The 22,260-nt window shown below is 31.7% G+C and overlaps 9 protein-coding genes and 1 long non-coding RNA gene across 10 annotated transcripts; 9 read left to right on the forward strand and 1 right to left on the reverse strand.

Moving 5' to 3' along the window:
- Positions 1 to 1,024: 1,024 nt before the first annotated feature.
- On the forward strand, positions 1,025 to 1,567 carry LOC144557175 (putative invertase inhibitor). Its single transcript, XM_078305703.1, has one exon. The coding sequence runs from the start codon at positions 1,025 to 1,027 to the stop codon at positions 1,565 to 1,567; it is 543 nt and encodes a 180-aa protein (XP_078161829.1).
- A 1,435-nt stretch (positions 1,568 to 3,002) lies between these two features.
- On the forward strand, positions 3,003 to 3,545 carry LOC144557176 (putative invertase inhibitor). Its single transcript, XM_078305705.1, has one exon. The coding sequence runs from the start codon at positions 3,003 to 3,005 to the stop codon at positions 3,543 to 3,545; it is 543 nt and encodes a 180-aa protein (XP_078161831.1).
- Positions 3,546 to 4,980: 1,435 nt separating this feature from the next.
- On the forward strand, positions 4,981 to 5,523 carry LOC144557177 (putative invertase inhibitor). The gene has a single exon (XM_078305706.1). It carries the CDS (start codon positions 4,981 to 4,983, stop codon positions 5,521 to 5,523), a length of 543 nt encoding a protein of 180 aa, XP_078161832.1.
- A 1,435-nt stretch (positions 5,524 to 6,958) lies between these two features.
- LOC144557178 (putative invertase inhibitor) lies at positions 6,959 to 7,501 on the forward strand. Its single transcript, XM_078305707.1, has one exon. The coding sequence runs from the start codon at positions 6,959 to 6,961 to the stop codon at positions 7,499 to 7,501; it is 543 nt and encodes a 180-aa protein (XP_078161833.1).
- Positions 7,502 to 8,936: 1,435 nt separating this feature from the next.
- LOC144557179 (putative invertase inhibitor) lies at positions 8,937 to 9,479 on the forward strand. The gene has a single exon (XM_078305708.1). It carries the CDS (start codon positions 8,937 to 8,939, stop codon positions 9,477 to 9,479), a length of 543 nt encoding a protein of 180 aa, XP_078161834.1.
- A 1,435-nt stretch (positions 9,480 to 10,914) lies between these two features.
- LOC144557180 (putative invertase inhibitor) lies at positions 10,915 to 11,457 on the forward strand. Its single transcript, XM_078305709.1, has one exon. It carries the CDS (start codon positions 10,915 to 10,917, stop codon positions 11,455 to 11,457), a length of 543 nt encoding a protein of 180 aa, XP_078161835.1.
- A 1,435-nt stretch (positions 11,458 to 12,892) lies between these two features.
- LOC144557181 (putative invertase inhibitor) lies at positions 12,893 to 13,435 on the forward strand. Its single transcript, XM_078305710.1, has one exon. The coding sequence runs from the start codon at positions 12,893 to 12,895 to the stop codon at positions 13,433 to 13,435; it is 543 nt and encodes a 180-aa protein (XP_078161836.1).
- Positions 13,436 to 14,870: 1,435 nt separating this feature from the next.
- LOC144557182 (putative invertase inhibitor) lies at positions 14,871 to 15,413 on the forward strand. The gene has a single exon (XM_078305711.1). It carries the CDS (start codon positions 14,871 to 14,873, stop codon positions 15,411 to 15,413), a length of 543 nt encoding a protein of 180 aa, XP_078161837.1.
- A 694-nt stretch (positions 15,414 to 16,107) lies between these two features.
- Positions 16,108 to 18,834, forward strand: LOC144557372 (uncharacterized). Its single transcript, XR_013512640.1, has 5 exons — positions 16,108 to 16,256; positions 17,028 to 17,156; positions 17,305 to 17,435; positions 17,741 to 17,843; positions 18,579 to 18,834. It is a non-coding gene; the product is annotated as an uncharacterized LOC144557372 (long non-coding RNA).
- Positions 18,835 to 19,740: 906 nt separating this feature from the next.
- LOC144557391 (protein LURP-one-related 5-like) lies at positions 19,741 to 20,638 on the reverse strand. Its single transcript, XM_078305958.1, has 2 exons — positions 20,336 to 20,638; positions 19,741 to 20,254 (listed from the first exon to the last, which is right to left on the reverse strand). The coding sequence occupies exons 1-2, from the start codon at positions 20,579 to 20,581 to the stop codon at positions 19,880 to 19,882; spliced, it is 621 nt and encodes a 206-aa protein (XP_078162084.1). The 5' UTR covers positions 20,582 to 20,638; the 3' UTR covers positions 19,741 to 19,879.
- Positions 20,639 to 22,260: the final 1,622 nt, after the last annotated feature.

The raw sequence follows: 22,260 nt of genomic DNA on the forward strand, positions 1-22,260 counted from the left end.
GACAATTCTACAATATCCAGTACTTAATTAAAAATCGATCTGGTAATTAAATAATAGCGTATACACACAACCAATTCGAACTTTATTGATGAGAACTCAAGAACGATTCTCAATTCAACTGGTGTTAGAGTTTGTGATCAATGGAAGCTGGATCTGTGAGAGATTCTTATTTTTAAAATTTAAAAATAGATTATATATGTCAAAATGAGGTAAGGCTAAGACGGCCTTTTCAGCTTTTTTCTTATTTTATTTAAAAAAATTTAGAAAAAATAAGAGTGGAGCTCTCATTTAATTGATGGTAAAAGATTACATAAATTTTGTAACAAATAGAAATAAAATACGAGGCAGCTCATGGTAATGAGCTTATCTAGAAAAAAGAAAAAAAAACAGAGAGAGAAAATAAAACAAAGATAGGAGGCACCGAAAAAAGAAATGAAGAAAGAAAAATACAAAAAAAAAAAAACGCAGGCCTTCATATGAGTAATCAACAATTGCAAATCAGATCATGTGTCTCGACCAGAATGCATCTCAGGAATTAATTCTCATTTGTGAGTAGCGATGTTGCACCATTATTTGCTCCAAGACAAATAAAAATTTCAATTTGACTGAAATTTTAATAGTACGTCATAACTTAACAGTACAGTTTTGAACGTTATCAGTGGAAAGCATGGATATTTGGTTCTATGTGAAACTACTACATTATTATAATGAGATTGATGAATGAAAAGTTGACATACCATTAATTGTTTGTATTTGGACAAATCAATGTATCATACATATTCCAGTAATGCAATAAAACTCGTTTTGTTAATCAAAATCTGCACGACAACTCGTTTTTGTTCACCTAAAGCTATCAAAAATAGAAAAAAGAAGGTAATCAGTTAGGAAATATTGCTATACAAAAGGTTTATTTATTTTATATATAGAGACATTGGCACTTAATTTGAAGCAAACCCAATAAAATATTAACACCGTAAATTTATCCATATCCAACGACAAATTTCAGAAAATTATTCCATCAAACATGAAGTTTTATTCTCCTTTAATTGTTGTCTTGCTTCTTGTGTTGCTTGTTTCCCTTCCACATTTCAACAATGCTTCTTTTTTATCTGATGCATGTAGTAAAGCAGCAGCCAATGATGAAGCTATAAATCGTGATTTCTGCTTGACATCCTTACAAGCCGATCCAAAGAGCGCATCGGCCAACTTAACCGGTCTTTTTCATATCAGCATAAACCTTGCTATTAAAAATACGACAAGAGCCGTATCACATATAAGACATCTACTTTCGAACTCGGCATATGCTCATCTCAAGGAGGACCTAAGCCTCTGCCGAGATCAGTATACTGAAGCAATCGGTTATCTATATGATGCTACCAAGCAAATCAGTTTGTCAAGCAATGATGATCATACTAATGTCGATTGGAAAATTACTGCGGCTTTGACTTCAATGGATGACTGCCAGGATCAAAGCAGTAACCAGTCGATTTTGTCTAAGGAGCACGATAATACATTTCAACTATGTGCAATGGCTCTTAACTTTCTCAACAATTTTAGGAAACTTTAGATACTTTTATTGTATTCGAAGCACGTAGCGCGGGTTGTGTTGTGCACATCAACTCTTATATGAGATTTGCTCCACTGTAAAATATATGTTGAGTTTTATCGAACAAATATGCAGTATGTACTACTAAATTTAAATTCAATTATGTATACAATAAAATGAATATTATATATATATATACAAAAATATCCAAAATATTTAGATATATAGTAGATGCACTTCAATTTGTTCCTCCACTATTGTTTGTCTATTAAGTTCTAATAAAAAAAATCAGAAACACAGTCTTTTTTGGAGTAAAAAATTCAGAAAATTTGAATAATAACGAAACTAATCAAACTAAACCAAATTGAAATGTAAAAAAATGTTGTTTCATAGAACACAACGCTTAGGACACACAAACATAAAAGTCACTCACGACAATTCTACAATATCCAGTACTTAATTAAAAATCGATCTGGTAATTAAATAATAGCGTATACACACAACCAATTCGAACTTTATTGATGAGAACTCAAGAACGATTCTCAATTCAACTGGTGTTAGAGTTTGTGATCAATGGAAGCTGGATCTGTGAGAGATTCTTATTTTTAAAATTTAAAAATAGATTATATATGTCAAAATGAGGTAAGGCTAAGACGGCCTTTTCAGCTTTTTTCTTATTTTATTTAAAAAAATTTAGAAAAAATAAGAGTGGAGCTCTCATTTAATTGATGGTAAAAGATTACATAAATTTTGTAACAAATAGAAATAAAATACGAGGCAGCTCATGGTAATGAGCTTATCTAGAAAAAAGAAAAAAAAACAGAGAGAGAAAATAAAACAAAGATAGGAGGCACCGAAAAAAGAAATGAAGAAAGAAAAATACAAAAAAAAAAAAACGCAGGCCTTCATATGAGTAATCAACAATTGCAAATCAGATCATGTGTCTCGACCAGAATGCATCTCAGGAATTAATTCTCATTTGTGAGTAGCGATGTTGCACCATTATTTGCTCCAAGACAAATAAAATTTCAATTTGACTGAAATTTTAATAGTACGTCATAACTTAACAGTACAGTTTTGAACGTTATCAGTGGAAAGCATGGATATTTGGTTCTATGTGAAACTACTACATTATTATAATGAGATTGATGAATGAAAAGTTGACATACCATTAATTGTTTGTATTTGGACAAATCAATGTATCATACATATTCCAGTAATGCAATAAAACTCGTTTTGTTAATCAAAATCTGCACGACAACTCGTTTTTGTTCACCAAAAGCTATCAAAAATAGAAAAAAGAAGGTAATCAGTTAGGAAATATTGCTATACAAAAGGTTTATTTATTTTATATATAGAGACATTGGCACTTAATTTGAAGCAAACCCAATAAAATATTAACACCGTAAATTTATCCATATCCAACGACAAATTTCAGAAAATTATTCCATCAAACATGAAGTTTTATTCTCCTTTAATTGTTGTCTTGCTTCTTGTGTTGCTTGTTTCCCTTCCACATTTCAACAATGCTTCTTTTTTATCTGATGCATGTAGTAAAGCAGCAGCCAATGATGAAGCTATAAATCGTGATTTCTGCTTGACATCCTCACAAGCCGATCCAAAGAGCGCATCGGCCAACTTAACCGGTCTTTTTCATATCAGCATAAACCTTGCTATTAAAAATACGACAAGAGCCGTATCACATATAAGACATCTACTTTCGAACTCGGCATATGCTCATCTCAAGGAGGACCTAAGCCTCTGCCGAGATCAGTATACTGAAGCAATCGGTTATCTATATGATGCTACCAAGCAAATCAGTTTGTCAAGCAATGATGATCATACTAATGTCGATTGGAAAATTACTGCGGCTTTGACTTCAATGGATGACTGCCAGGATCAAAGCAGTAACCAGTCGATTTTGTCTAAGGAGCACGATAATACATTTCAACTATGTGCAATGGCTCTTAACTTTCTCAACAATTTTAGGAAACTTTAGATACTTTTATTGTATTCGAAGCACGTAGCGCGGGTTGTGTTGTGCACATCAACTCTTATATGAGATTTGCTCCACTGTAAAATATATGTTGAGTTTTATCGAACAAATATGCAGTATGTACTACTAAATTTAAATTCAATTATGTATACAATAAAATGAATATTATATATATATATACAAAAATATCCAAAATATTTAGATATATAGTAGATGCACTTCAATTTGTTCCTCCACTATTGTTTGTCTATTAAGTTCTAATAAAAAAAATCAGAAACACAGTCTTTTTTGGAGTAAAAAATTCAGAAAATTTGAATAATAACGAAACTAATCAAACTAAACCAAATTGAAATGTAAAAAAATGTTGTTTCATAGAACACAACGCTTAGGACACACAAACATAAAAGTCACTCACGACAATTCTACAATATCCAGTACTTAATTAAAAATCGATCTGGTAATTAAATAATAGCGTATACACACAACCAATTCGAACTTTATTGATGAGAACTCAAGAACGATTCTCAATTCAACTGGTGTTAGAGTTTGTGATCAATGGAAGCTGGATCTGTGAGAGATTCTTATTTTTAAAATTTAAAAATAGATTATATATGTCAAAATGAGGTAAGGCTAAGACGGCCTTTTCAGCTTTTTTCTTATTTTATTTAAAAAAATTTAGAAAAAATAAGAGTGGAGCTCTCATTTAATTGATGGTAAAAGATTACATAAATTTTGTAACAAATAGAAATAAAATACGAGGCAGCTCATGGTAATGAGCTTATCTAGAAAAAAGAAAAAAAAACAGAGAGAGAAAATAAAACAAAGATAGGAGGCACCGAAAAAAGAAATGAAGAAAGAAAAATACAAAAAAAAAAAAACGCAGGCCTTCATATGAGTAATCAACAATTGCAAATCAGATCATGTGTCTCGACCAGAATGCATCTCAGGAATTAATTCTCATTTGTGAGTAGCGATGTTGCACCATTATTTGCTCCAAGACAAATAAAATTTCAATTTGACTGAAATTTTAATAGTACGTCATAACTTAACAGTACAGTTTTGAACGTTATCAGTGGAAAGCATGGATATTTGGTTCTATGTGAAACTACTACATTATTATAATGAGATTGATGAATGAAAAGTTGACATACCATTAATTGTTTGTATTTGGACAAATCAATGTATCATACATATTCCAGTAATGCAATAAAACTCGTTTTGTTAATCAAAATCTGCACGACAACTCGTTTTTGTTCACCAAAAGCTATCAAAAATAGAAAAAAGAAGGTAATCAGTTAGGAAATATTGCTATACAAAAGGTTTATTTATTTTATATATAGAGACATTGGCACTTAATTTGAAGCAAACCCAATAAAATATTAACACCGTAAATTTATCCATATCCAACGACAAATTTCAGAAAATTATTCCATCAAACATGAAGTTTTATTCTCCTTTAATTGTTGTCTTGCTTCTTGTGTTGCTTGTTTCCCTTCCACATTTCAACAATGCTTCTTTTTTATCTGATGCATGTAGTAAAGCAGCAGCCAATGATGAAGCTATAAATCGTGATTTCTGCTTGACATCCTTACAAGCCGATCCAAAGAGCGCATCGGCCAACTTAACCGGTCTTTTTCATATCAGCATAAACCTTGCTATTAAAAATACGACAAGAGCCGTATCACATATAAGACATCTACTTTCGAACTCGGCATATGCTCATCTCAAGGAGGACCTAAGCCTCTGCCGAGATCAGTATACTGAAGCAATCGGTTATCTATATGATGCTACCAAGCAAATCAGTTTGTCAAGCAATGATGATCATACTAATGTCGATTGGAAAATTACTGCGGCTTTGACTTCAATGGATGACTGCCAGGATCAAAGCAGTAACCAGTCGATTTTGTCTAAGGAGCACGATAATACATTTCAACTATGTGCAATGGCTCTTAACTTTCTCAACAATTTTAGGAAACTTTAGATACTTTTATTGTATTCGAAGCACGTAGCGCGGGTTGTGTTGTGCACATCAACTCTTATATGAGATTTGCTCCACTGTAAAATATATGTTGAGTTTTATCGAACAAATATGCAGTATGTACTACTAAATTTAAATTCAATTATGTATACAATAAAATGAATATTATATATATATATACAAAAATATCCAAAATATTTAGATATATAGTAGATGCACTTCAATTTGTTCCTCCACTATTGTTTGTCTATTAAGTTCTAATAAAAAAAATCAGAAACACAGTCTTTTTTGGAGTAAAAAATTCAGAAAATTTGAATAATAACGAAACTAATCAAACTAAACCAAATTGAAATGTAAAAAAATGTTGTTTCATAGAACACAACGCTTAGGACACACAAACATAAAAGTCACTCACGACAATTCTACAATATCCAGTACTTAATTAAAAATCGATCTGGTAATTAAATAATAGCGTATACACACAACCAATTCGAACTTTATTGATGAGAACTCAAGAACGATTCTCAATTCAACTGGTGTTAGAGTTTGTGATCAATGGAAGCTGGATCTGTGAGAGATTCTTATTTTTAAAATTTAAAAATAGATTATATATGTCAAAATGAGGTAAGGCTAAGACGGCCTTTTCAGCTTTTTTCTTATTTTATTTAAAAAAATTTAGAAAAAATAAGAGTGGAGCTCTCATTTAATTGATGGTAAAAGATTACATAAATTTTGTAACAAATAGAAATAAAATACGAGGCAGCTCATGGTAATGAGCTTATCTAGAAAAAAGAAAAAAAAACAGAGAGAGAAAATAAAACAAAGATAGGAGGCACCGAAAAAAGAAATGAAGAAAGAAAAATACAAAAAAAAAAAAACGCAGGCCTTCATATGAGTAATCAACAATTGCAAATCAGATCATGTGTCTCGACCAGAATGCATCTCAGGAATTAATTCTCATTTGTGAGTAGCGATGTTGCACCATTATTTGCTCCAAGACAAATAAAATTTCAATTTGACTGAAATTTTAATAGTACGTCATAACTTAACAGTACAGTTTTGAACGTTATCAGTGGAAAGCATGGATATTTGGTTCTATGTGAAACTACTACATTATTATAATGAGATTGATGAATGAAAAGTTGACATACCATTAATTGTTTGTATTTGGACAAATCAATGTATCATACATATTCCAGTAATGCAATAAAACTCGTTTTGTTAATCAAAATCTGCACGACAACTCGTTTTTGTTCACCAAAAGCTATCAAAAATAGAAAAAAGAAGGTAATCAGTTAGGAAATATTGCTATACAAAAGGTTTATTTATTTTATATATAGAGACATTGGCACTTAATTTGAAGCAAACCCAATAAAATATTAACACCGTAAATTTATCCATATCCAACGACAAATTTCAGAAAATTATTCCATCAAACATGAAGTTTTATTCTCCTTTAATTGTTGTCTTGCTTCTTGTGTTGCTTGTTTCCCTTCCACATTTCAACAATGCTTCTTTTTTATCTGATGCATGTAGTAAAGCAGCAGCCAATGATGAAGCTATAAATCGTGATTTCTGCTTGACATCCTTACAAGCCGATCCAAAGAGCGCATCGGCCAACTTAACCGGTCTTTTTCATATCAGCATAAACCTTGCTATTAAAAATACGACAAGAGCCGTATCACATATAAGACATCTACTTTCGAACTCGGCATATGCTCATCTCAAGGAGGACCTAAGCCTCTGCCGAGATCAGTATACTGAAGCAATCGGTTATCTATATGATGCTACCAAGCAAATCAGTTTGTCAAGCAATGATGATCATACTAATGTCGATTGGAAAATTACTGCGGCTTTGACTTCAATGGATGACTGCCAGGATCAAAGCAGTAACCAGTCGATTTTGTCTAAGGAGCACGATAATACATTTCAACTATGTGCAATGGCTCTTAACTTTCTCAACAATTTTAGGAAACTTTAGATACTTTTATTGTATTCGAAGCACGTAGCGCGGGTTGTGTTGTGCACATCAACTCTTATATGAGATTTGCTCCACTGTAAAATATATGTTGAGTTTTATCGAACAAATATGCAGTATGTACTACTAAATTTAAATTCAATTATGTATACAATAAAATGAATATTATATATATATATACAAAAATATCCAAAATATTTAGATATATAGTAGATGCACTTCAATTTGTTCCTCCACTATTGTTTGTCTATTAAGTTCTAATAAAAAAAATCAGAAACACAGTCTTTTTTGGAGTAAAAAATTCAGAAAATTTGAATAATAACGAAACTAATCAAACTAAACCAAATTGAAATGTAAAAAAATGTTGTTTCATAGAACACAACGCTTAGGACACACAAACATAAAAGTCACTCACGACAATTCTACAATATCCAGTACTTAATTAAAAATCGATCTGGTAATTAAATAATAGCGTATACACACAACCAATTCGAACTTTATTGATGAGAACTCAAGAACGATTCTCAATTCAACTGGTGTTAGAGTTTGTGATCAATGGAAGCTGGATCTGTGAGAGATTCTTATTTTTAAAATTTAAAAATAGATTATATATGTCAAAATGAGGTAAGGCTAAGACGGCCTTTTCAGCTTTTTTCTTATTTTATTTAAAAAAATTTAGAAAAAATAAGAGTGGAGCTCTCATTTAATTGATGGTAAAAGATTACATAAATTTTGTAACAAATAGAAATAAAATACGAGGCAGCTCATGGTAATGAGCTTATCTAGAAAAAAGAAAAAAAAACAGAGAGAGAAAATAAAACAAAGATAGGAGGCACCGAAAAAAGAAATGAAGAAAGAAAAATACAAAAAAAAAAAAACGCAGGCCTTCATATGAGTAATCAACAATTGCAAATCAGATCATGTGTCTCGACCAGAATGCATCTCAGGAATTAATTCTCATTTGTGAGTAGCGATGTTGCACCATTATTTGCTCCAAGACAAATAAAATTTCAATTTGACTGAAATTTTAATAGTACGTCATAACTTAACAGTACAGTTTTGAACGTTATCAGTGGAAAGCATGGATATTTGGTTCTATGTGAAACTACTACATTATTATAATGAGATTGATGAATGAAAAGTTGACATACCATTAATTGTTTGTATTTGGACAAATCAATGTATCATACATATTCCAGTAATGCAATAAAACTCGTTTTGTTAATCAAAATCTGCACGACAACTCGTTTTTGTTCACCAAAAGCTATCAAAAATAGAAAAAAGAAGGTAATCAGTTAGGAAATATTGCTATACAAAAGGTTTATTTATTTTATATATAGAGACATTGGCACTTAATTTGAAGCAAACCCAATAAAATATTAACACCGTAAATTTATCCATATCCAACGACAAATTTCAGAAAATTATTCCATCAAACATGAAGTTTTATTCTCCTTTAATTGTTGTCTTGCTTCTTGTGTTGCTTGTTTCCCTTCCACATTTCAACAATGCTTCTTTTTTATCTGATGCATGTAGTAAAGCAGCAGCCAATGATGAAGCTATAAATCGTGATTTCTGCTTGACATCCTTACAAGCCGATCCAAAGAGCGCATCGGCCAACTTAACCGGTCTTTTTCATATCAGCATAAACCTTGCTATTAAAAATACGACAAGAGCCGTATCACATATAAGACATCTACTTTCGAACTCGGCATATGCTCATCTCAAGGAGGACCTAAGCCTCTGCCGAGATCAGTATACTGAAGCAATCGGTTATCTATATGATGCTACCAAGCAAATCAGTTTGTCAAGCAATGATGATCATACTAATGTCGATTGGAAAATTACTGCGGCTTTGACTTCAATGGATGACTGCCAGGATCAAAGCAGTAACCAGTCGATTTTGTCTAAGGAGCACGATAATACATTTCAACTATGTGCAATGGCTCTTAACTTTCTCAACAATTTTAGGAAACTTTAGATACTTTTATTGTATTCGAAGCACGTAGCGCGGGTTGTGTTGTGCACATCAACTCTTATATGAGATTTGCTCCACTGTAAAATATATGTTGAGTTTTATCGAACAAATATGCAGTATGTACTACTAAATTTAAATTCAATTATGTATACAATAAAATGAATATTATATATATATATACAAAAATATCCAAAATATTTAGATATATAGTAGATGCACTTCAATTTGTTCCTCCACTATTGTTTGTCTATTAAGTTCTAATAAAAAAAATCAGAAACACAGTCTTTTTTGGAGTAAAAAATTCAGAAAATTTGAATAATAACGAAACTAATCAAACTAAACCAAATTGAAATGTAAAAAAATGTTGTTTCATAGAACACAACGCTTAGGACACACAAACATAAAAGTCACTCACGACAATTCTACAATATCCAGTACTTAATTAAAAATCGATCTGGTAATTAAATAATAGCGTATACACACAACCAATTCGAACTTTATTGATGAGAACTCAAGAACGATTCTCAATTCAACTGGTGTTAGAGTTTGTGATCAATGGAAGCTGGATCTGTGAGAGATTCTTATTTTTAAAATTTAAAAATAGATTATATATGTCAAAATGAGGTAAGGCTAAGACGGCCTTTTCAGCTTTTTTCTTATTTTATTTAAAAAAATTTAGAAAAAATAAGAGTGGAGCTCTCATTTAATTGATGGTAAAAGATTACATAAATTTTGTAACAAATAGAAATAAAATACGAGGCAGCTCATGGTAATGAGCTTATCTAGAAAAAAGAAAAAAAAACAGAGAGAGAAAATAAAACAAAGATAGGAGGCACCGAAAAAAGAAATGAAGAAAGAAAAATACAAAAAAAAAAAAACGCAGGCCTTCATATGAGTAATCAACAATTGCAAATCAGATCATGTGTCTCGACCAGAATGCATCTCAGGAATTAATTCTCATTTGTGAGTAGCGATGTTGCACCATTATTTGCTCCAAGACAAATAAAATTTCAATTTGACTGAAATTTTAATAGTACGTCATAACTTAACAGTACAGTTTTGAACGTTATCAGTGGAAAGCATGGATATTTGGTTCTATGTGAAACTACTACATTATTATAATGAGATTGATGAATGAAAAGTTGACATACCATTAATTGTTTGTATTTGGACAAATCAATGTATCATACATATTCCAGTAATGCAATAAAACTCGTTTTGTTAATCAAAATCTGCACGACAACTCGTTTTTGTTCACCAAAAGCTATCAAAAATAGAAAAAAGAAGGTAATCAGTTAGGAAATATTGCTATACAAAAGGTTTATTTATTTTATATATAGAGACATTGGCACTTAATTTGAAGCAAACCCAATAAAATATTAACACCGTAAATTTATCCATATCCAACGACAAATTTCAGAAAATTATTCCATCAAACATGAAGTTTTATTCTCCTTTAATTGTTGTCTTGCTTCTTGTGTTGCTTGTTTCCCTTCCACATTTCAACAATGCTTCTTTTTTATCTGATGCATGTAGTAAAGCAGCAGCCAATGATGAAGCTATAAATCGTGATTTCTGCTTGACATCCTTACAAGCCGATCCAAAGAGCGCATCGGCCAACTTAACCGGTCTTTTTCATATCAGCATAAACCTTGCTATTAAAAATACGACAAGAGCCGTATCACATATAAGACATCTACTTTCGAACTCGGCATATGCTCATCTCAAGGAGGACCTAAGCCTCTGCCGAGATCAGTATACTGAAGCAATCGGTTATCTATATGATGCTACCAAGCAAATCAGTTTGTCAAGCAATGATGATCATACTAATGTCGATTGGAAAATTACTGCGGCTTTGACTTCAATGGATGACTGCCAGGATCAAAGCAGTAACCAGTCGATTTTGTCTAAGGAGCACGATAATACATTTCAACTATGTGCAATGGCTCTTAACTTTCTCAACAATTTTAGGAAACTTTAGATACTTTTATTGTATTCGAAGCACGTAGCGCGGGTTGTGTTGTGCACATCAACTCTTATATGAGATTTGCTCCACTGTAAAATATATGTTGAGTTTTATCGAACAAATATGCAGTATGTACTACTAAATTTAAATTCAATTATGTATACAATAAAATGAATATTATATATATATATACAAAAATATCCAAAATATTTAGATATATAGTAGATGCACTTCAATTTGTTCCTCCACTATTGTTTGTCTATTAAGTTCTAATAAAAAAAATCAGAAACACAGTCTTTTTTGGAGTAAAAAATTCAGAAAATTTGAATAATAACGAAACTAATCAAACTAAACCAAATTGAAATGTAAAAAAATGTTGTTTCATAGAACACAACGCTTAGGACACACAAACATAAAAGTCACTCACGACAATTCTACAATATCCAGTACTTAATTAAAAATCGATCTGGTAATTAAATAATAGCGTATACACACAACCAATTCGAACTTTATTGATGAGAACTCAAGAACGATTCTCAATTCAACTGGTGTTAGAGTTTGTGATCAATGGAAGCTGGATCTGTGAGAGATTCTTATTTTTAAAATTTAAAAATAGATTATATATGTCAAAATGAGGTAAGGCTAAGACGGCCTTTTCAGCTTTTTTCTTATTTTATTTAAAAAAATTTAGAAAAAATAAGAGTGGAGCTCTCATTTAATTGATGGTAAAAGATTACATAAATTTTGTAACAAATAGAAATAAAATACGAGGCAGCTCATGGTAATGAGCTTATCTAGAAAAAAGAAAAAAAAACAGAGAGAGAAAATAAAACAAAGATAGGAGGCACCGAAAAAAGAAATGAAGAAAGAAAAATACAAAAAAAAAAAAACGCAGGCCTTCATATGAGTAATCAACAATTGCAAATCAGATCATGTGTCTCGACCAGAATGCATCTCAGGAATTAATTCTCATTTGTGAGTAGCGATGTTGCACCATTATTTGCTCCAAGACAAATAAAATTTCAATTTGACTGAAATTTTAATAGTACGTCATAACTTAACAGTACAGTTTTGAACGTTATCAGTGGAAAGCATGGATATTTGGTTCTATGTGAAACTACTACATTATTATAATGAGATTGATGAATGAAAAGTTGACATACCATTAATTGTTTGTATTTGGACAAATCAATGTATCATACATATTCCAGTAATGCAATAAAACTCGTTTTGTTAATCAAAATCTGCACGACAACTCGTTTTTGTTCACCAAAAGCTATCAAAAATAGAAAAAAGAAGGTAATCAGTTAGGAAATATTGCTATACAAAAGGTTTATTTATTTTATATATAGAGACATTGGCACTTAATTTGAAGCAAACCCAATAAAATATTAACACCGTAAATTTATTCATATCCAACGACAAATTTCAGAAAATTATTCCATCAAACATGAAGTTTTATTCTCCTTTAATTGTTGTCTTGCTTCTTGTGTTGCTTGTTTCCCTTCCACATTTCAACAATGCTTCTTTTTTATCTGATGCATGTAGTAAAGCAGCAGCCAATGATGAAGCTATAAATCGTGATTTCTGCTTGACATCCTTACAAGCCGATCCAAAGAGCGCATCGGCCAACTTAACCGGTCTTTTTCATATCAGCATAAACCTTGCTATTAAAAATACGACAAGAGCCGTATCACATATAAGACATCTACTTTCGAACTCGGCATATGCTCATCTCAAGGAGGACCTAAGCCTCTGCCGAGATCAGTATACTGAAGCAATCGGTTATCTATATGATGCTACCAAGCAAATCAGTTTGTCAAGCAATGATGATCATACTAATGTCGATTGGAAAATTACTGCGGCTTTGACTTCAATGGATGACTGCCAGGATCAAAGCAGTAACCAGTCGATTTTGTCTAAGGAGCACGATAATACATTTCAACTATGTGCAATGGCTCTTAACTTTCTCAACAATTTTAGGAAACTTTAGATACTTTTATTGTATTCGAAGCACGTAGCGCGGGTTGTGTTGTGCACATCAACTCTTATATGAGATTTGCTCCACTGTAAAATATATGTTGAGTTTTATCGAACAAATATGCAGTATGTACTACTAAATTTAAATTCAATTATGTATACAATAAAATGAATATTATATATATATATACAAAAATATCCAAAATATTTAGATATATAGTAGATGCACTTCAATTTGTTCCTCCACTATTGTTTGTCTATTAAGTTCTAATAAAAAAAATCAGAAACACAGTCTTTTTTGGAGTAAAAAATTCAGAAAATTTGAATAATAACGAAACTAATCAAACTAAACCAAATTGAAATGTAAAAAAATGTTGTTTCATAGAACACAACGCTTAGGACACACAAACATAAAAGTCACTCACGACAATTCTACAATATCCAGTACTTAATTAAAAATCGATCTGGTAATTAAATAATAGCGTATACACACAACCAATTCGAACTTTATTGATGAGAACTCAAGAACGATTCTCAATTCAACTGGTGTTAGAGTTTGTGATCAATGGAAGCTGGATCTGTGAGAGATTCTTATTTTTAAAATTTAAAAATAGATTATATATGTCAAAATGAGGTAAGGCTAAGACGGCCTTTTCAGCTTTTTTCTTATTTTATTTAAAAAAATTTAGAAAAAATAAGAGTGGAGCTCTCATTTAATTGATGGTAAAAGATTACATAAATTTTGTAACAAATAGAAATAAAATACGAGGCAGCTCATGGTAATGAGCTTATCTAGAAAAAAGAAAAAAAAACAGAGAGAGAAAATAAAACAAAGATAGGAGGCACCGAAAAAAGAAATGAAGAAAGAAAAATACAAAAAAAAAAAAACGCAGGCCTTCATATGAGTAATCAACAATTGCAAATCAGATCATGTGTCTCGACCAGAATGCATCTCAGGAATTAATTCTCATTTGTGAGTAGCGATGTTGCACCATTATTTGCTCCAAGACAAATAAAATTTCAATTTGACTGAAATTTTAATAGTACGTCATAACTTAACAGTACAGTTTTGAACGTTATCAGTGGAAAGCATGGATATTTGGTTCTATGTGAAACTACTACATTATTATAATGAGATTGATGAATGAAAAGTTGACATACCATTAATTGTTTGTATTTGGACAAATCAATGTATCATACATATTCCAGTAATGCAATAAAACTCGTTTTGTTAATCAAAATCTGCACGACAACTCGTTTTTGTTCACCAAAAGCTATCAAAAATAGAAAAAAGAAGGTAATCAGTTAGGAAATATTGCTATACAAAAGGTTTATTTATTTTATATATAGAGACATTGGCACTTAATTTGAAGCAAACCCAATAAAATATTAACACCGTAAATTTATTCATATCCAACGACAAATTTCAGAAAATTATTCCATCAAACATGAAGTTTTATTCTCCTTTAATTGTTGTCTTGCTTCTTGTGTTGCTTGTTTCCCTTCCACATTTCAACAATGCTTCTTTTTTATCTGATGCATGTAGTAAAGCAGCAGCCAATGATGAAGCTATAAATCGTGATTTCTGCTTGACATCCTTACAAGCCGATCCAAAGAGCGCATCGGCCAACTTAACCGGTCTTTTTCATATCAGCATAAACCTTGCTATTAAAAATACGACAAGAGCCGTATCACATATAAGACATCTACTTTCGAACTCGGCATATGCTCATCTCAAGGAGGACCTAAGCCTCTGCCGAGATCAGTATACTGAAGCAATCGGTTATCTATATGATGCTACCAAGCAAATCAGTTTGTCAAGCAATGATGATCATACTAATGTCGATTGGAAAATTACTGCGGCTTTGACTTCAATGGATGACTGCCAGGATCAAAGCAGTAACCAGTCGATTTTGTCTAAGGAGCACGATAATACATTTCAACTATGTGCAATGGCTCTTAACTTTCTCAACAATTTTAGGAAACTTTAGATACTTTTATTGTATTCGAAGCACGTAGCGCGGGTTGTGTTGTGCACATCAACTCTTATATGAGATTTGCTCCACTGTAAAATATATGTTGAGTTTTATCGAACAAATATGCAGTATGTACTACTAAATTTAAATTCAATTATGTATACAATAAAATGAATATTATATATATATATACAAAAATATCCAAAATATTTAGATATATAGTAGATGCACTTCAATTTGTTCCTCCACTATTGTTTGTCTATTAAGTTCTAATAAAAAAAATCAGAAACACAGTCTTTTTTGGAGTAAAAAATTCAGAAAATTTGAATAATAACGAAACTAATCAAACTAAACCAAATTGAAATGTAAAAAAATGTTGTTTCATAGAACACAACGCTTAGGACACACAAACATAAAAGTCACTCACGACAATTCTACAATATCCAGTACTTAATTAAAAATCGATCTGGTAATTAAATAATAGCGTATACACACAACCAATTCGAACTTTATTGATGAGAACTCAAGAACGATTCTCAATTCAACTGGTGTTAGAGTTTGTGATCAATGGAAGCTGGATCTGTGAGAGATTCTTATTTTTAAAATTTAAAAATAGATTATATATGTCAAAATGAGGTAAGGCTAAGACGGTCTTTTCAACTTTTTTTCTTATTTTATTTAATTGTTTTTAGGAAAAATAAGAGGAAATTATTCACGGCCGGCCTTGGTTCTGGACTGCCGCCTTGCTGTCTCTCGGCCCGCTCAGTCGGATTCAGGGTACTCTCTCTCTGTCCTTTGCTGTCTCAGCCTTGGTACCGGCCCCTTCTTGCCCCGCTTGGCGATTTGCTCCTCTCTCGGGTAATTAAAAATCACTCACTTTTATTGTTGCTTGTTTTCAAATTTATTTAGTTCTATGATGTTTCGCGCGGGTTGTTGATTTTCCCCGCCGGAGTTGTAGAATTGTGGAAGTAATGATTGTAATTATGGTTCATGAGAAATACTTCATCAAGTTGTGCAAAGACTAGATAACATAGTTATGCCTCACTGAATGTTGTACTGTTACTTCGCGAAAATTGGGATCATATGGTTTTTGCAAGGATGAAATTCTGTTTTATGGTGCTAGGACAGCCCATATGTCCAAATTTCTTGTTCTTTATACCAAAATTCTCAGGAGGATGCAACTATACCCTTGATTTATTTCATGTTTTTCTGTATTTTTTTAGCCATGGTTTCTAATAACTTTTATAAGAGGAGAGTTTCAACCCAGTACCAATTTTTATTTGCTGATGACCTTTTTTGTAAAATTTGTACAGGGCAGACTACAATTCTGATTTGGGTGTTCTCAGTACCAAAAGTTTCAGTAAAGCACAATCTATATCCTCGAAAAGTTTCAAGAAATTAGAAGACCTAAATCTATTTTTAATTTGTAATTTTATAAAGGGCATATTCTGGGACAGCAAGGTTATTTACCAGTATATTTTGACCTTTTAGAGTTAGAACTTTGAAATGTTTTGATTATTTTATAAAAATCCAAATGACATGAGGTTTGTTTCTAAATATCCATTATAATGTCTAGTTTTTGTTTGTAAAAGGAATTGGTTTTTTTTTGGGGTCTTGTTGTGTTTTTAGGCCTGATTTGCAGACAGTACCAGGAGCACAGTGTTTGGACTTCCTTTGACTTGATTTTCAAGACGATCCCGTTATATGATATGATGTGAGACCACCATGGACCTCAGATTTGCTTTTTGTCTTGAGATGGTACCCATCCTTCCCCCTTTTTTTAATATAAAATTGAACTAGATGCTCAGAACTGAAAGAAATCCTTCTTATAACTATTGATTTGCAATTTAAGCTGCAATTTTAGATTTTTCTTTGTTTTTCTATGCATGTATTGAATTTGTAAAAGACTTGGTCTACTGCATTTGTTGTTCCCACTTTCTGATTCGCTTGAGATCTGGATTGCAACTTTTATGCTGGTGGGGGGCCGCCATCCAGGTGCAATCGATGGTGATGTCGAAAAAGACTACTGGTTTGAAGGTAATTACTAAGGCAGTTATTGATGTTCTTGATTGCTCCGATTTTTATTTATTGTTCTTGATTGCTCTATTTTATTAAGAGGAATAATGTATCAAATTCTAAGTAGTCTTCCTTACATTCTAAGTGGTTCTTGATGTTTCATCGTTAGTATGGTACTGACCAGTATATACCAGTAACAGCCCTGTAGTAGACCTGTTGTGAGATATAATTTGTAAGGGTAAATATGTAACTGCTGAATTGTGTGAGCATATTTCTAAATTCTGTAATGGGATGCAACAATGAAAAGATGCTTCAATTTTTTGTAGAAAATATATTGGTTAAGGATGGAATAGTTAAAATTGCGAATTTGGGGCTAGCAAGGGAACTTTATTCGTTGTCTCCTTATACTGAATATGTCTCTACAAGATGGTAAGTTCATTATTTTTGTTCACTAAATGCTTTAAAGTTTGACCCTTGAAATTCTACCGGTACCTCAAAAACCCCGAATGACCTTCTGTGACAGATCAGCCAGTGCAGGCTGATCAGGAGTCCAAACCAAAAATCCACATGAACAGTCAGATAGAGGACTCAAAAACACACACTTTAGACCCAATTTTTCCATTCATAGCATTTTTCTATGATTTACTAGCTATTTTTAAAGTTTGCTTTCTGAATCTCCAAAAAAATGCTGTTCTCTGCATCTTTTACCAATCTGCCCCTACATTCAAGCATATGTTAAAAATAGTTAGAAAATTACTAAAATCCTGAAACTTGGCAAGCATGTAGTTTAGACTTTCCTTTACATTTCTATAAAAAGAACAAAAAAAATTGACTTTGTAGATTGTCCATAATTAATTTTTAAAGATTGGCTGACAGCAGCTAAACTCAGATCTGGGTTGGTTTTCTTTCCATTGATCTATCTCGATCTTCTCTTCCTACTTTAGACCTGTTTCTTATCAATTGCTAAAACAACACTGCTTATGTTCTTAATTTTGCTTAATGGGTGAGCTTGCATTAATTTGAGAATAATTTGCAGAGTGAGTTTGCATGGAGTGAATACACTTCTACGGTATATTGTCATACTACCCTCTTGTCATACACTTTATCATTGTGATATTAAATTTAATGGCACAAATTCTAATTTTCACTAATTGCTATCCGTAGGTTGTACTAGGTGAAGTAGCAATGTGAGGTTGATTACGTTGAATAGGCCTCGTCAATTGAATGTCATCTCTTCTCGGGTGGTACTATCCTTTATATTAGTTATAGGCTGCAAAAAAGAGAAGCATTTTTTATTTAAGTCAAGTAAATAGATTTTTGATGGCAATTAACTTGGATAATTTGGTGTCTTTTGTGTGTTTTGTGGATATATGGCATGTAATTTGGATAATTTTTAATGGCAATTAACTTGTTTGGTGTCTTTTGTTTGTGATTGTGGCATATTAATTTTTTAATGTCAATAAATGTTGAATGGTAATATATGGCTAGCAAAACAGAATCATGCCAACACAGAAAAACAGTCGGTGTTGGTGCACAACACTGACTGTTTTGAAAAAATCAGTAAAAGGTAACCTTCACTGGCGTTGGTTTTACTGACGCTGCTATAACAGTCGGTGTAGGGGTATTTAAACAGTCAGTGAAGGGGTTTTTTGTACTAGTGTCTCATTTAATTGATGGTAAAAGGTTACATAAATTTTGTAGCAAATAGAAATAAAATACGAGGCAGCTAATTAATGGTAATGAGCTTATCTAGGAAAAAAAAAAAAAAAAAAAAGAAAGAAAGATAGGAGGCACTAAAAAAAGAAATGGAGAAAAAACGCAGGCCTTCATATTAGTAATCAGCAATTGCAAATGAGATCATGTGTCTCTACCAGAATGCATCTCAGGAGTTAATTCTCATTTGTGAGTAGCAATATTGCACCATTATTTGTTCCAAGAGATCTCCACTGTGACCATTGAGTCTCTAAAAATTCTCGCACGTCGTTCCCTCTCCAAATCACAAACTGTGATATAGGGGACAAGGACCTCTCGTAAAAAATTTGCACGCAAACTCATGAGCACTTCCTCGGAGATAGTTATCACGAGGACTTACACATGGGATTAGTCGTTTTTTTTCTTTTTTTATCACGTCGACCTTAACACTGATTCTTATAGTGATGAGAAATATTGTGTTTTATCATATTTCTCCCACTTAATTACTACATTATTTCTTTAATTTGTAATTTATGATCACTTGCATAAACAACTAATTAATTTTATAGTATCACAATAAACAATTAAAACGAGATGAACATTATCATTTACATGACCATAAAATTGTTGGAGCCAGAAAATAATTTAGAGGAGACATTATCATTTAAAAAAGATTAAGAATTAATTACATTCATTATTAGCATGTCCATACAAAGATGAAAAGAGAAATCTTTGTCATCAATAACCAAACTCAACATTCGCTCCAATGGCTTCTAGTGTATTCGATCCATTACAATGATGAAAGCCATCACCAATTTGCAGTCGAATTCCGGCTTGATAACAAGGCTAAACACGTCATTTCCTAGTAATACGGATGTTGCACCCGTTGTTTTTCTTGAAATTTGTGCCACCTCATCCCCTATGCTGTTGTAAATTTTACAGCTTCTTTTCTCAAAGCAACCTTCGATTCTAAAACTCGGCATTAGTTTCGGGTTGTTATTATCTGCCAAGTTTCTCAGCAAAACTTGTGCTTTATCAATGTTTTGAAGCATTGAGTATCGTTTCATTGAGAATAATTTTGAGTTTGGTTGCTTGTTTTCGCATTCTTCGACTTCATACGCATTCCATCTGTCGTGCAAGCTCAAAAACTGCAACAATATATAGCATATATAAGAAATTTATAACTTGCTAGATTTGTAAATTTCAATTTCCTTGAAAATAATACATACCCGAGGGCGTAAACAGAGAAGAGCCTTGCCATCTCCATCCATGAGCACAATCTCTTTGGTTAAATATCTTTGTCTTCTCGAGTAGTTATCGACACGAAAAGCTAACCGTCCAGAATCGTCGTATACCGAGAAACCATCAGTTCCTTGAAACCCCATACTCGATTTTTGCCACACCGTGAAAACCCTCGGTTTGTCGATATTCTTCAGCTTGTTCTCTGTGTGCTGGCCTTGCATGTTACTCGTCATCTTTAGTGTTGTCTGTAGACTAGACTGTATATATCAGGAAAGTTATAGTAATTAAGAGGGTGTTTTGGATTGGAGACCAATGTATTGGTTATGTACTTCTTATATATGATCCTACTTGCTCCATTAATTTGGGTGTATATTCTTTTTTAATGTATCATGTATAGCACGTTTGTTATATTTTAAACAAAGCAAATTTGTAAGATTGATTAGAGCACTTTATGCCCATGGCAAGCTCTTTAATTTGGACTGGTGGTGTGAGCTGTCCAGTTCTTCTCCAGTTGTATTTATATATAAATGGAGAGGTTTGGCCGTTTGGGTAAGCTTTGGTAGTAATGTCCTGTTCATGATCACATTTCTCACACTCTACAATAAGGTTGGAAAAGGAACATCTCCAGCTATTTTTGTAATTAATTAATTAGCAACCTATTTAATTATATATGAATCATTGAATCAATCATTAATTGTTATTTTCAATCATTGAATCAATCATTAATTGTTAATGTTGAATTTAATCATATGGAAAATATTATATATTTTTTATAAATTAATAATCATGCATGTATAAATTAATGGAGTATACCCTACCTAACTCGATATATAATTAATTATTTTATTATGTGATCATTTATTGAAATTTTTATATCTTTTTTATGTTGCATTCTATTTTATGTTATTTTGTCTCAATTTAAAAATTAAATTATTTCTTCTATACATATTGAAATAAACATTTTCCATAAATTAATCATTTTATTTTTACAACTGCCTTATTTTCAAAAGCAGAAAAATTATACTTTGCCATATATGTTAATGAAAGCATCCAGCAATTATTAGATCAGCATGTCTTGTATTGGTTTGGAGTATATATATATTTGTGTTCCTATGCACCTTATAAAATCCTATAAACGAAGCACAAATTCTAACTCTAATTTCAAATCCAAGCGGATACCAATTATGGACAAAGTGTGGAGAAAGGTATAAAGATGATCTACATCTAATACCACTTTGGAATAAAGAAGAGGAGCAGTTGGTAAAGATTAAAGAGCACTAAATATTTTGTTTAAATATATAGCTCATGCCAATGGTTGTTTGAAACTAAAGAATGGCCTAAGAAAATATTGCCAAGTGCCTCATTATATCAATATGATATATCCTTAATATAACTTCTCATTTTAAAGGAACAATATTTGATAATATTATGGTCGTTTGAAACTAAAGAATGGACTAAGAAAATATTGCCAAGTGCCTTATTATATCAATATGATATCCTTAATATAACTTTTCATTTTAAAGAAACAATATTTGATAATATTGCTTTTATACATTTTTAATTGACAACTTTTTCTTATTGATATGATGGTCAAAATACCATGTATAAAACAGTTGGTACAAGAACAATTTTTTCATCTATAAATTAAGCTATTAGTGCTTGAAGCTTCAAAATGATAGGCAAAAACAATTTCAAATTTTACTTTTTCAATAAAATATAATCAAGCCTCCGAACTTAAATATTCAACTGAAATCTCTTAATCAAATTTTGAATATGATGTCTCACACTGAGAATAATATTTGCAGCTAGATCAAAGACTAGTTTTCAAATATATAATTTTAAATTTTAAAAAGGTTCACATGTTCGATTCGATCACAGCCAATATAAATAATGATTATCAGTCCAATATCGG

The sequence above is a fragment of the Carex rostrata genome, chromosome 7, assembly GCF_964058835.1.
Source record: "Carex rostrata chromosome 7, lpCarRost1.2, whole genome shotgun sequence".
NCBI classification, from domain to species: domain Eukaryota; kingdom Viridiplantae; phylum Streptophyta; class Magnoliopsida; order Poales; family Cyperaceae; genus Carex; species Carex rostrata.

Bases quoted from the DNA above. Each gene is read 5' to 3' on its own strand.
- LOC144557175 (XM_078305703.1), top strand. From the start codon at position 1,025: ATGAAGTTTTATTCTCCTTTAATTGTTGTCTTGCTTCTTGTGTTGCTT.
- LOC144557181 (XM_078305710.1), top strand. From the start codon at position 12,893: ATGAAGTTTTATTCTCCTTTAATTGTTGTCTTGCTTCTTGTGTTGCTT.
- LOC144557177 (XM_078305706.1), top strand. From the start codon at position 4,981: ATGAAGTTTTATTCTCCTTTAATTGTTGTCTTGCTTCTTGTGTTGCTT.
- LOC144557180 (XM_078305709.1), top strand. From the start codon at position 10,915: ATGAAGTTTTATTCTCCTTTAATTGTTGTCTTGCTTCTTGTGTTGCTT.
- LOC144557178 (XM_078305707.1), top strand. From the start codon at position 6,959: ATGAAGTTTTATTCTCCTTTAATTGTTGTCTTGCTTCTTGTGTTGCTT.
- LOC144557176 (XM_078305705.1), top strand. From the start codon at position 3,003: ATGAAGTTTTATTCTCCTTTAATTGTTGTCTTGCTTCTTGTGTTGCTT.
- LOC144557179 (XM_078305708.1), top strand. From the start codon at position 8,937: ATGAAGTTTTATTCTCCTTTAATTGTTGTCTTGCTTCTTGTGTTGCTT.
- LOC144557182 (XM_078305711.1), top strand. From the start codon at position 14,871: ATGAAGTTTTATTCTCCTTTAATTGTTGTCTTGCTTCTTGTGTTGCTT.
- LOC144557391 (XM_078305958.1), bottom strand. From the start codon at position 20,581: ATGACGAGTAACATGCAAGGCCAGCACACAGAGAACAAGCTGAAGAAT. The intron at 20,255-20,335 runs GTATGTATTATT...ATATTGTTGCAG, and splicing joins TTCTCTGTTTACGCCCTCGG to TTTTTGAGCTTGCACGACAG.